General features: G+C 36.2%; 1 protein-coding gene across 1 annotated transcript; it reads right to left on the reverse strand.

Annotated features, from left to right (window-relative positions):
* Positions 1-1,229: 1,229 nt before the first annotated feature.
* LOC126787280 (zinc finger BED domain-containing protein RICESLEEPER 2-like) lies at positions 1,230-3,354 on the reverse strand. The gene is made up of 3 exons (XM_050513191.1): positions 1,804-3,354; positions 1,406-1,715; positions 1,230-1,309 (listed from the first exon to the last, which is right to left on the reverse strand). The coding sequence occupies exons 1-3, from the start codon at positions 3,352-3,354 to the stop codon at positions 1,230-1,232; spliced, it is 1,941 nt and encodes a 646-aa protein (XP_050369148.1).
* Positions 3,355-14,169: the final 10,815 nt, after the last annotated feature.

A 14,169-nucleotide genomic window follows, 5' to 3' on the forward strand; every position in this document is an offset into this window, starting at 1 on the left:
AGTAGATGTGATCGATATATCTTTTTAGGGACCTTGTAAAAATTTCATCCGTTTTGAACATGATTTGACCGTTTGTATCGGCGGTCAACTAAAAAAGAAGCGTTTTGACATATTGAAACCCCATTGACCGGAGCTTTGCTATTTTTCAGTGCGACCACGCACTATAGGTAACAAAAATTAGGTGATTTCAGATATGCAAACGGCTTTTGGCGTTCGCATATTTGTAATAGGTCATCCCTTAGGGCATATTAGTGGTGTCTCGATTTACCGAAAATTCCGACGGTTAAACGAGGTTTGAATTGGATGAAATTTTTAAAGGGTCACTAAATATATATATCGATCATATCGGCTGGTGTTGATCGATCCTGAGAAGTTTCCTTCATATATTTGCTTCATAATGCGATAGTTTTATTCTAAATCTAATATAAAGGTTATGATACATTAGTGGACACTTAGACGATCGTCAACTCCATTATGAAATATGGTCGATCGACACCATCAGAGGTGATCAGTATATATACTTAGGGACCCCGTAAAAATTTCGTCCGTTTGGACATGGTTTGACCGTTCGTACATACTGTCAACCAAAAAATAGGCGTTTTGACATATTCAAACCCCATTGACTAAGGTTTACTAAATGAGTTTTCTCAGTGTGACCGTGTATAATAGGTAATAAAAATTAGGTGATTTTGGATATGCAAGCATCTTCCGGCGTTCGCATCTTTGTAATTGGTCCTCCCTTAGAGCATATTAGTAGTGTTTACGGTTTACCAGAAATTACGACGGTCAAAAGAGGTCCGAATTGGATAAAATTTGTACAGGGTCACTAAATATATATATGCCGATCATATCGGTAGACCTGGCATTAGGGCGGGTTGGGCGGGTTCTGGGCGGGTTATTCCGGGTTCGCGGGCCTAACGGGTTTAACCCGTTACAAACCGTTAAGCTTAGCGGGTTATAATGGGCTCGACCCGTTGGGTTTGCGGGTTGCCCGTTGGAACCCGTTAAGCCCGTTAAGGTCTTTTTTTTACAATATTGTTTTATTATAATTTCTCTGTTTTTTTTTTCAATTCTGTAAATTTGTTCTTTTCTCATTTAGGTTTTTTTTTTAAACAAGTACCTTAAACTCTATTATTATTTGCTTTCTAAAAAAAAAACTCATATTCTTTGGTCTTATTTTTTACAACAGCAATAAGAATTTGTTAAATTTAATTAAAAATGCAAGATCTTCAACTGGTTTGGCTTTGTCGGTCCATTGTTAAGTCCAACACATTTTCAGTGAGTTCATCTGCATCAACTTGGTCTTCATCTAAAATAAATATAAGAAAAGAAAGAAAAAATTAATTAATATAAATTAGTATTAACACAAAAATTAAGACATGCTAGAAAGTGATAGAGAATTTACCTTTCTTACCAAACAACCAATCTCTAGTACATAGCAAGGCTTGGACGGTTTCAGGCAATAATGAGCTACGGTATTGATCAAGTACTCTACCGGCAATACTGAATGCAGATTCAGATGCAACAATAGACACAGGAATCGTGAGCACATCACTAGCTAAACGGGAAAGTATGGGATACCGAAATTGCTCCATCCTCCACCAAGAAAGAACATCTAACTCCATTCTTCTATCTAACCTTTCATCATCAAGATACTTGTCAAGTTCAGTTTTCATACTCGAACTTGACCGGTTCTTGTAAGAGGCATCAAAATCCTTCACAATATAAACCAAACATGCAAATTAGTCATAATGTATCAATAAAAGAAAATTCATAATGTGCAAGACTATTAATTGTGTTTACCTGCAAAATATTCTCTTCATCTTCAGTTTGAGAGCAACTCTCACTCCTTAAAGTATCATCAGGGTTAGACCACCTCTCCATGTATACATCAAATAGGGAAACTAATGTGTCCTTGAATTTCTTGAATTCCTCAGACTCTTCGCCATAAAGCTTCTTGTAGGCCCATTGTATAAAATCCAATTTATACCGAGGATCTAGCACAATTGCAATACCAAGGATCAAGCCATAATCTGACCAATATTTTACAAACTTCAAATTCATCTCATCTCCCATTCGCCTCATGAAATCATCTCTGTGTCTCATTGCTAGTTGGATGTTATGTTGGATGACAAACACTTTGGGAAAAAACAAGTTTGATGTAGGATACTTGGTTCCCGAAAACAAGCAAGTGACCTCATAAAAATATCCAAGAAACTTAGAAATTGTCTGTATTCTGTCCCATTCATCAGGGGATGGACAACACTTGAAATCAGAATCAATTAATGCAAAGTTGATCAAAGCACGACGGTAATGAATTGCACTATCCAACATAATATAAGTCGAGTTCCACCTCGTAGGGAGATCTTGTCTCAATGCTCTTTTACTCCCCCCCATTCCTACTTGTGCAATACATTCTATAAATCTATGTTTCCTTGCCATTGAACCTTTTATGTACTTGAGACAATCTCGCACTTTCACAACTGAATCATCAATTGCTTTCAATCCATCTTGAACAATTAAGTTCAAGATATGAGCACAACATCTAACATGGAAAAATTTCCCATTTAGCAAAAGTAGCCCCCTAAAGTTCAACTGAGTTCTCAACTTCTCAACAAAAGAATCATTTGCAGATGCATTATCTAATGTAATTGAGAACAAATTCTTATCAATTTCCCATTCACATATCAATGAATTGATTTTTTCAGCCAAAGCACTACCATTATGAGGTGGAGGCATGTAAGAAAAACTAAGAATCCTCTTGTGCAATTTCCATTCAGTATCTAGAAAATGTGCTGTGAGTGTCAGATACCCATCAGTTGTTTGAGAACTCCATAAATCAGAAGTCAAACAAATCCTCCCTCTAGCACAACTCAACATATTCTGAACCTTAGACTTCTCACTTTCATAAAGTTTCGAAACATGGGCCTTAACAGTATTTCTACAAGGCAGCTTAAGTGAAGGACACACATAATCAAAGACAGCCCTAATTCCTTCATACTCCACAAAGCTAAATGGCAAATCATGCTTAATAATGGCCTCAATCAACAATTCTGTAAACTTTTCAGGGTGAAACTTTGAAGAACGTGTAGCAGAGCGAGGAGAAGCCACATTACCTGAAGTGTAACAAATGTCATGATGACGTAACATACTAGTAGTGCCCGTAAGAGGATCACACTTATAGTCGACTCCACACTTATTGCACACTGCACGTTGTTCTCCATCCACACCCACATCCAATCTTGTGAAGGATAGCCAACAACGAGATTTTCTCTTTCGCTCTTTTCTTGAACTTGAACTAGATACTTGTGCACTTCCAACAATATCTTCTTCTTGTTCCCGGTCATTATTCATCTGCAAAACAAATCAGCAATAAAATAAATATAACTAGAACATCACATAAGGAGAATTACCCTAAACAGTAATATTATGAGTTATTTCTTGAACATAATGCAGACCCAGCTTTCCTACCTGCCTTTAACTGTGTTTTTTTGTGTTGAGTCTCAAATATGATGTGTTTTGGTTTCTATAAAGCAACCTCCAGGACACCAACACATTTGATTACAGACTTCCAGTCTCGGAACTATGCCCTTGCCTTGGCAGTTGAAGTTGTATACCACAATATGTAGTTTTGTTGTGACTTGGCATTATCAGCCTTGAATTCTCTACCTAAGTATGAGTTACGATCTTTGTTTTGACATTTGTTTCACATCATGTGTCTGTGACTCTGTTTTGCATGGTGTGATTTAAATCATTATCCTAACATTATGGAGTTGGGCAAAGAATAATTATGCATTGACATGTGCATCTATTACTCGAAATTATTCTTGAACAAGTAAGCAAATCAGAATATTTGATCAATTTGGTTGAACATGCATGTAGGTGGTGCTGCATCTTAATCAATTAAGAGCAGTGAATCCTTCTGCAAATAGATGGAACCCTTCAGAGAAATACATACAGATAGACACAAGAGACGGTCATGAATGCTGGTTCATGGGGTTTATATCTTATGAAAAGGCCCTCAGTGATCTAACTCATACTCTATACCCAAGTTCTGGTGGAACTCCTCAACCGTACTACTTCAGTTAACTTCTACATATTATATAGTCTGCCTGCATTCATTGTCACTTCTAGGCTTCTAGCTCTACACCCCTCATTCCAAACCTCATCACAATCTTCATGCGCGAGGCTAACGGGAAAATTTGTTATACGTACTGCATGCATGCTGGCACTCAATCAATACTAACTAAACTGTAGATCGAGTTGCTACGGATGATCGAGACTCATAAATATAAGTAAATAGAAAAAGCAGAAACAGGGGAGCACCTTATCCTTCAGAATAGGATTGTTAGATATATAAGTAGTCAGTGTAATCGTCTTTTGGTCATAAGGGTTGAAGCATTTGTGCCTAAATCAAAATCGTACACCATCTGCTGCCAATTGATCATTGCAGGTTAAGCGCCTCAGGGAAACCCTGTACTCAGTTGTTAACTTGTTATTGTCCAGGTTTGTGCTTCAATTATAAATTTGCAACTACAGGATGCTATTTGTTAAGAATCTACAGGTGAACATGAAATGCTTAGTCTTTATTCTTATTCAACATGAATCTGTTTTGATGTAGGACATATCCTTTTTTGACAGAGAATCAGTTGGTAATTTGACAAGCAGACTAGGGTCAGATTGTCAACGATTATCACTTGTCATGCAAATGATATTAACTTGATATTACGTAATGGGCTTCAGGTTTTTGTGGCTGTTCTACTCTTCTCTTCCTTTCAATATGCATTTTGGTTTATATAGTGTACATTATAGTTTCTTTTCATTTCTGTATTTAGGGAACTGGTGCACTGATCAATCTGCTTATATTATCTTGGCCTCTTGCATTGTCAGCACTGGTTATATGTGGTGTATTATATGTGTATTTTCTTCTATATAGCAAGTAAGTTTATCATAAACTGTTTATGTGCCTTCTCTCAAAATAACTGATATGCAGAATTTCCTATTGCAGATCCTTAATTTGTAATAATCATAACTTGATTTAGGAAGCTCCTTTTAAAGAGATTTCAATTCTGAAATGATCATAAGGATGTGTGCTACAATTTATATGAAGCAACCTACTTTCATTACTGAATTCAAAATTAGGAAATCTTAGTAAAATGGTATCTGGGTCCAAAATGCAAAAAGCTTATTAACAGAATGCATAACTATGCTTTGACGCTTGAACTCAACCAATGAATTCTAAATCAAATTACATGAAACTACACAGATACAAGCCTAAAGTATGAGCTTTCAATATATGCAAATGATTTATGATATAGATGTCTTAAACAAAATTTGATTCACAAACTAATCTTACCTTTGAATATCGTAACCAGTAGATTCCTTAATGAACTCAAGTCATACAAAAGCCACCATATTGAAGTTGGGTTGATCAACTGAACCCAGAAAACGTCCGAATGCTACACAGCCCCACACGAACCCTATTGGAGTTCCAAATTGCTAGAGCAGATTCCAATTCTTTGAAGAACAACGAAGAACCCAGAAACCCAAAATCGAGTTAGTCTGAATATCAATTAAATTGGAAAACTAAAACCACCAAAATGATGAGAACGATGAGATGAATGATTCTCATACCAAAAGTTATCGAATTGGCGACTGGAAACGAAGGTGCTTCAAAGAGGAGAACTTCAAAGATGAAGAAGAGAAGTAGCGGCTGCTTATGAAATGATAGGTTAGACTTGGGTTTCATTTTCTTAACGGGTTGACGGGTTCCATTGGGCTGCCCGTTTCCGCCCGTTGGTTAGCGGGTTATTAACGGGTTGTCAGCCCGTCAACCGAGAAAGCTTATCGGGCGGGTTTGGATGGGTTTTTAATGGGCGGGTATCGGGCGGTTCACGGGGTCACGGGCTGAAATGCCAGGTCTAGATGAGAGGATCACTCTCATTCATATTATTAATAATATTGGGATAGGATTCCGAGGGGGACTGTCATATTCCGGGACCGTTTCAGGGCCTGAAATATGACAATAACCGCCGTGAATCCGAATTAGCAAAGAAAAGAGATGCTCGTATTCGTCTGACAAATATCGATGTAATGTTAATGAACAAATGTCGACTAGATAACGCACATCGAACGAGGCAAGATGCTCTGCAGGTGAACCCGCAAACTGAAGTCAACCCATCACTCCAACAGCTTAAGTCGTCCTTGCAAAATTAAGAGGTCTTAACTTTTGAAGTCATATGGAACACTAAAACTACTTTCCATCCCTTACTCCGAAGGAGTAATAAGTGGTATGTCACTTCAGGTAAGATATGCTCAGACAATTCAGGATTTACTAAAACTTGGCAGCAACGTCGTACAAGAAGTTATAAAGAAAAAAAATAGATATTTTAGAATCAACGTTCGACATCAAAATTACAGTGAAAGTTAGAAATCTACGAGGATGTGAATTTTAATAAGAGACAAAAATTTGATCTCAGATGAAAAATAAAGGAATTCGCGAAAGAAGTTTCACGAATTAGGAAGTCATTGAAATAATTAGACAAGGATAATTGTATTTAAATGAAAACAAGACTCGACAAGACTAACGGTTGCACATAAAAGACATTGGATGGTACCAAGAACGATGCTCTGATACCAAGTAATTATTATCATATCCCGAGACCGTTTCAGGGCCCGAAACATGGCAGTAACCGCCGTGAATCCGAATTAGCAAATAACCAACACGTCGGATATACGTGTTGACCACTTACTAACCCGAACCCACAAGGCTGAAAGGAAATAATTAAATAGCTTGAACAATGTAGATGAAAATGAGTTGATAATTTACAAACAAACAATTCATTTCAAAATTTACGGAAGGTAGCATGAGACTTAAGGATATAAGAAAATAAAACCTAAGTCTTAGAAACAAGGATGCAACCCAACAAATTATCTTATAACATTTCGGAGATCAAAGAAAACAATTATACCATCAAGCTAACAAGTGACTCCTCGGAGGTGAACTCGATCAATGAACCAAGAATGTTGAACAACGAATGTTATGTGTTGCCACGTCTAACTTCTAGATCAGCTCCTCTCAGTTCGAATTAAGGTACCTGAAAATATAAGGGTGAGAACTCGTCCTCGCTAACCCGAAAAGGACCGAACTCAACCGAAACAGGTTTGAAAACTAGGAAATGTCGTAATGCTCATATATGTAAAACATATTTAGAGCGCTCAAGTAAAATAATAAAAGATAGAAACTAAGAAGGTTTTGCGTTTGGCAAAAACTCATATGCGAAAATGCTAACACCAAAATAAATAGAATATTTTGAGAATAATAATCCGCAAAATTTTAGTAATCTGGTGACCGGACCTAGCGACTAGGAGGGAATATAGTCACCCCTGAAGTCGAGGCAAACTACACATATTGCTAATAATAACAATAAGTGAGCGAGAGTATCCATTGAAGACAATACCCTAAAGTATAGTATAATGCACAATGTCGAATGATAACAGGGCATTGTCTCTCCGGAAGTTTACGGTTATCGACACCAAATGTGTTCCTATTTCTAGGTTCTCATTCACTCTCAGGTCTAATCAAGAAATATAATATATGAATAAAGTCTAGCCTTGGTAAAATAGTAAATATGAATTATGAAATCTTAAGGCATAGACTAAAATGCGGATATAGGCATAAAGCATAAGAAATAGAAACAAATAAAGCATTACATGAATTGGAAAAGACTGACCCGGAAGAGAGCGGCTCACCCTAACGGATGGCTCCCCTTACCTGATATAGCAGCGTCGAAGTCCACGTCTCGTACTTTGATCCATGTGTTCCAAAAGCGATGAAATCCTGAATTTCATTTGACAAAAGGGTTGGTCGTTTAAACGACTCGAATACGAAATTATGACCTTTTTCTGGTTTGACTAGGAGAAGTCCAAGGTTGACTTGGTGTTGACCAAGTCATTCCTAGTATGACCATGAATTATACCGAGTTAACCAAAGTCAATCAAAACCCGAGAAACTCAATAATCATCAAACTTAATGTCCGTGTGATATTAAATAACTATCAGAAATCTGATAGCATTCGATATCACAACGGGAGGGCTATTAACATATTTCTGACACATTTCTGAACTGAACGGAAATCGGAACTAACGTTTAATCGTAACATGACGTTACGTTATTTGTCGTCATATTTTAAAGTTAGGTTTTACTAAAAATAACTCAAGATTAAAAGTAAAACAATAGAAGTAATTCATAAAACCGTAAAAAAGTTATTTAGGTAAAACAGTTTACAGTAAAAAAGGTAATTTTCTATTAAGGGTGGAAGGGTCTTTTCACACTGGTTGTAAAACTATAAAAACTTAATTTGTAAAAGTAAAAACCCAGGAATTTACCCTTGTTTCTCCGATAATGAATCCGGCTACCAAGCCGATTCCAAAACAACGATACAAATCCATTTTCGATCAACTTCCAGTAACACATGTAGAGCTTCTCTATTAACAATAGCATCACAACAACAACACTTAATACACCACAGAGGTATAAGAGTTGAGTTTTCTACCTCTATAAATCCCTTAATCGAAGCTGATGATGTTGCAACTCAATCCTAAACCACTCCTACTGCACCAAAATTTTACCCTTTCGCCGCCAAAGCATGCTTGATCTAAGGAGCTCATCGGTGAATCATGGTGGTGGTGCGTCGGTGTTATTTGTAAAAAATGAGAAATTTTCAATCAAGCTTTAATTTCGACAGATCAAATGTAGAATCAAACTAGATATTAAGGAGGAGGACTGGGCTTTACCAAATAAAAACTAGAAAGCTTGCCGAAGTCCATAATCACTGGTTTGATTCCATGGAAACCAAATTTACTGTTTTTCGTAGATAATCATACTTGGATTGAAGTGATGATTGATGTACATCACCAGGTAGCAGAAGAAGAGAGGATCATGAAGATGATGATGAATGTGAGCTTCCTTGCCGGACGACGACGAAGTGAGGTGAAGGTGGAGAGAGAGAGAGAGAGCAGTGTGGTGGTGTTTTGTTGAAGAGAGAAACAGGTGAGGGAGAGAGAAATAATTAGATAATTAAGTGGCCAAGTGCCTTGTCTTTGCCGAACGGTCGAATCGGTGGTGGTGTAGGTGCTCTCTGTTTGTATTGTGGTGTCACAGAGAAGAATGAATAAAGAGGAAAATAAAGCAAGAGGTGAAGAGGTGAAGAAAAGGTGGGGAAGGCTCTCACACGTGCCACAAATCAAAGGGGGAAAGCAAAACAAAGGAAATGATTTTAGTAAACAAATTAGAAGAATAAAATAATGCTAAAAAGACCAAAACTTAAAACGTGAAAATATTACTTAGTCGTAAAATAGTTTTTGAGTAAGGAAAATCATTTTCCCTACTCTCGGCGACATTTTAGCTAACAACAAAATGTTAAACTATTAGTTTGACATTTAAGAGAAAATGTCGGAAAAATTAGTCCTATTTACCGAAAAATAAACAAAAATTTTCTGGGGGTTTCCAGGGACATCTTTCCTAAACCTCATAATGTCATACATCCATCCTCCATGAGGACATCTAGAATAATATCACGTGTATCATCTATCCAATAATCATCTATACTACTACTAATATGTGTATAATCTATCTGCTACTCCATTTGTTTCTCTAAAAACATGACGAAGGAGAATGGATTGAAGGATTGCATTAAATGATTAGTTTCCTTAAGATTACTTGTTTCCTGTCTTTTTTAAAAATTATTTAATTAATTGTTTTTTTTCCGATAATGAACAATATATATTTAAAGTATATTATTAGTAAAATCTTCTAAAAACTTTGAGTGCTCTTTATAAATTTGACGTTGATAAGCCATTACCAGTTTAGCAAACACTGATTAAGGGGTGCTATATGTTGTTCTACATACAAATTCCTACGTCAAATTGAATCAATCAATAACTTTTTTTATGTAAACTAAAATAGTTTAAGGGTGTCATGACACATAATGGCTAACGTAGATCCGCCTCTTACCACAGTTTGCAATCATGTTGATTTGTTCATGCATGCTTGCACTTTAATTATCTTGCTTTGGTCGTGTTGTGGATTTGCTCATCTTTGCATTGTTCAATGAAACAATTTGCAAAAACAATTTGATTGTTTATCTTAAAGGACAATGATTTGAATGATTCCTCGTTTCATTGATGCTTGGGCGTTGCATTGTTCTTACAAAAGTAGTTGGACAATTTATGGCAAATTTTTCTACTTGAGGAGAAATTGAGGGAAATCGAAGAGGATGGTTGGTGAAGTATATGATGCAGTGCTTGGCATGGATTTAGAGTTTGGAAGAATGCGGCGAATAACAAATAACCTAGTTATGAATCGCATAAGAGAGAAAATGATAAAAGGGTAAATTTTAGAGGCGCGCCGTCTGTTCTGGGTAAACAAATGAAGCGAGTCAAACATGCGCCGTAAAATATATACGTGAATGTTCACATCCGTGGATAGAACAAGGTTTGACGATTAAGGCCAAGGAAGGGAGCGGGGAAGTCGGAAAAAATAGATTCCTTCAAATTTTTCGTAGTCTACAAAGACAAATGAATCAACAATTTTATTCTTGGATTATAAAAAAAAAAAGTAAACACCCCACACCATACATTATGTACTTGCTTAATATAGAAATCGTTTACATAAAATTTAACTTGTTGGGAGCATTTCTTCAATGTTTACACTCAACTAATTTAGCTAATTACAAACAGGTGCACTGATTTGTCCTCATTTTTCAAATTCAAAAAAAAAATTCTAACAAGAACATTGACACAATAATAATATAATCATATTATCAGAACATATATATACAACCAAATGTTGATTGTGTCGCAACAAAATAAACACACAAAAACTGAAAGATGTGAAATTAAATTTTGCACCGACAAAGCCTACAAACATAATCTACCATGGAAGAAAACAAATTTATGTTTCCCACAAATGGGAAATGAAGAAAATTGCACTCTTAAGTTGGTTAGTCATGCATATTAGACCGTACTAGTCTCACTCACAAGGTTAGTTGGTTGAGCAACAGGCCACACACTTCCACCAATAATTATTCTACTCTACCTAGGGGCAACAAGAAGTCGGGGAGAGCTGTCACTGGTGGAGGGAATAACGTTATAATTAGAGCTGGAGAGATTGCTCGTAGTATGGGGTTGGGGGAGTAGAGTAGGAGGGCCGTCAGGAGTGGAAACAACGGATGATTCAGGCAAACCAAATGCACAATCTTTTTACAAAAACAACCAAGTAAACATAAATCGAAGTACACATCATTCTAACACTTGGGTTGAAACTAATTCTTGAAAAAAAAAATTACCTTGGGTTGTCTCTGGGTTTGTTGTTTTGCTCTCTTTGGCTCTCTACTTTACCATGGGTTTAAGGCTTCTCCTGATGAGTGTACTTACAATCGGATTATTTAACTCACAGTTGGGTTTCATTGTCTTGTGAAGTTTGATTAGATCTTCCAAACTTGATGAGCAATAATGATGGCTCTTGTCAGAGCTCGTTGAAGCAAACTTTAGTGCTTTGGCATCATACAGAACATATATACAGCATTGTCGGCATTGCATTCTTTCCCACCACCCCTTTAATTTACACTTTGAAATATTAGTCATACAAACAAGTGTTTTAAAAAACTCGCCTCAAGGCTCACCTGTGGCATAAAATGCTTACGGCTTAATAAAAAAAGTGTCACTTTTCGTAGAGGTGCAAAAATCTCACACAATAAGCCCCACACAGTTTTTTAACACAAATAACTCAAAATGGTGTCATTTTGAGTGTTTTCGTTAAATTAAAGAGAGAAAAAAGGTCGAGGAAAACATACCTAGTCTTAAGGAGGCATAACTGATCAAGGAGATATATTTCGCAATTGACAATTTAACCTTTTTAATCGCATTTATCTGAAGAGAGCGACAACATACTCTAATGAGTCCAATCATAAACATAACCCACAAGTTTTGATAGGATCTTGTTCAAGGGAGTTCGAATTGGGGACTCAGATTGATGTGATTTTGAAATGAGTGGAGTACAAATTTGGTCACGTTTTTTTTTTTATCAATGAGGAATGAGGTATGGACCTTTTATAGTTGATTGGGGGTTGGTTGCACATTTATTTTTCGATGTGGGACTAGATGCTTCCACATGCTCTATGGTGCCATGTTTGGGTTGCGTGTGAGGACATGTTTGATCTCCAGTTGTGCCGACCTGGGGCCCGTTATGTAGATCAGACTACTGTCTTGGCACTAGCGTGGTTATATCCTGCTATTTGGGGCGCTAAGTGCGCGATTATGTGTTCTGATTATGGCTATGTAAAGCCTATACCAACATTAATAGGAATAATGAAATTTGGTCGTCGTTCTAAAGATCAAAAAGATTAAACTTTTCGTCATGTCGTCTGATGTCATTCACTAAGTTTAACGAAGCAGAATCCATTGTTGCCATAGTTTTTTTGTATTTTGAGTTGTTTTTGTGCGAGAGGCAAATAATTTTTTGTGAAGCAAGGTTATGGTAAATATGTGAGGGATGTTTAGGGTTATTTTGAACTAGCTACATTCAATCATATATTGATAAGGATATGTGGTGGAATTATTGTCCTAAAAATCAGGTTTTTAGGACGAGCTCTCAGGTTTTAGTAGCATGCCATGACTATGTTCGGACTCTCAGGTTTTATTTTATCCTAAAAATCAAACGCCTCAAGACCAGACTGGCAAAGGGGAGAACCTAGACATTCGACGTTTGGTTCCTAAACTGTTAAAAACCCAAACCAGTTAAGAGCAGATTGATAGGAGTACTTTGTGGGATGTTCTTAACATGTTTTTACCTCAATTTGTACTTTGCTTAGCCCTTATTGTTGTATTATTGAGTCATTGAGTCGTAGTAAGAGTCTTGGGCGGTATTGGATGCATTTTTGTGCTTACATGAGTTAAAAAACGCATAATTGGTCTAGAGTCCTAGTTTGACTAGGAATCCTTGTTAGGTTTTGAAACTAATTATCTCTTACTTATGATTTTATTTTCTTATTTTCAGATATGATTGAAGAGATAATTAAAGAAAAAGAGATGGAGTCAAGTCATGCAACAATTAAATAGAAGATGATCATTAAAGGCATAAAACATGGCATGTTTTAGGGATTAAAGTATGGCATGTTTTAGGGAACAAAACATTGCATGATTTAAGGGATTAAAGCATTGCATTATAATATGAGGAAAGATGCAACTACCCTCATTCTTTCCTCTATATATACATGGATTCATCTCTCAAATAAAACCACTTCTCATTTGCATTCAAGAGCCAAACCTCTACCAAAATACTACCTCAAACATCCTTCACCAAAACAGCAAGCCATTCTCCCCATATACAAATTCCATCTCCACCGAAATCACCATTGAAGACACACCTCCAAGGTTCCTACAACATGTGATTCTCGCAACTCTTCTCCACGGGTTTGTTCGTTTTTGATTTTTTTACAATACTTTATCTATGAAGATTGTAGTATGATGTTTGTGTGGGATTATTTTTTTGTATTAAGAATCGAAATTTTCAGATTATTTTATTGGATTTTTGGTTCTTTGTCAAATTGATGGTTTCCTATAATTAATGAGTTTGTATTTCTATTGTTGTGTTCTAATTATCTTTCTCATACTTTTAGATAATTTTCAAATATGTGCATATGAATTTAGTGCTTGGATGCAGTCCCTAAGATTGTGTTTGAGTGCTAGATTCATCAACCATATTGACACAAATCGAATCATGCCCTAAGTGGGTTCGGTTTGTATTGATTAAAAATGGTAAAAATTCTGGAAATTTGCATGTGAAACCATGGTGGGTGACGACATACATGAAACATGTCTCCAACAAAGATTTGGTGCTTAAATGTAATCTTGTTTGATTTCTACTCTAAGTGTTATTGAATTCGATTGCATGCAAATTTAGATTAGACTCTAAGTCAATCTAAATGTTAATTGAAATCTTGCATGATTAGATGATCCCCTAAGGCTCTAATTGTATTGGTGTCTAAAAAGTATGTAATTGGTCGAATTAGAATAGATGATAGGTTCGAACTTGTAATTATGTGATGTAATGGTAAATTTGGTTTAAGTTTGTTAAAGAGAAGTCAATCATGTAAATAATAATTTAGG

This window comes from Argentina anserina, chromosome 3, assembly GCF_933775445.1.
Source record: "Argentina anserina chromosome 3, drPotAnse1.1, whole genome shotgun sequence".
In the NCBI taxonomy this organism is placed as follows: Eukaryota; Viridiplantae; Streptophyta; class Magnoliopsida; order Rosales; family Rosaceae; genus Argentina; species Argentina anserina.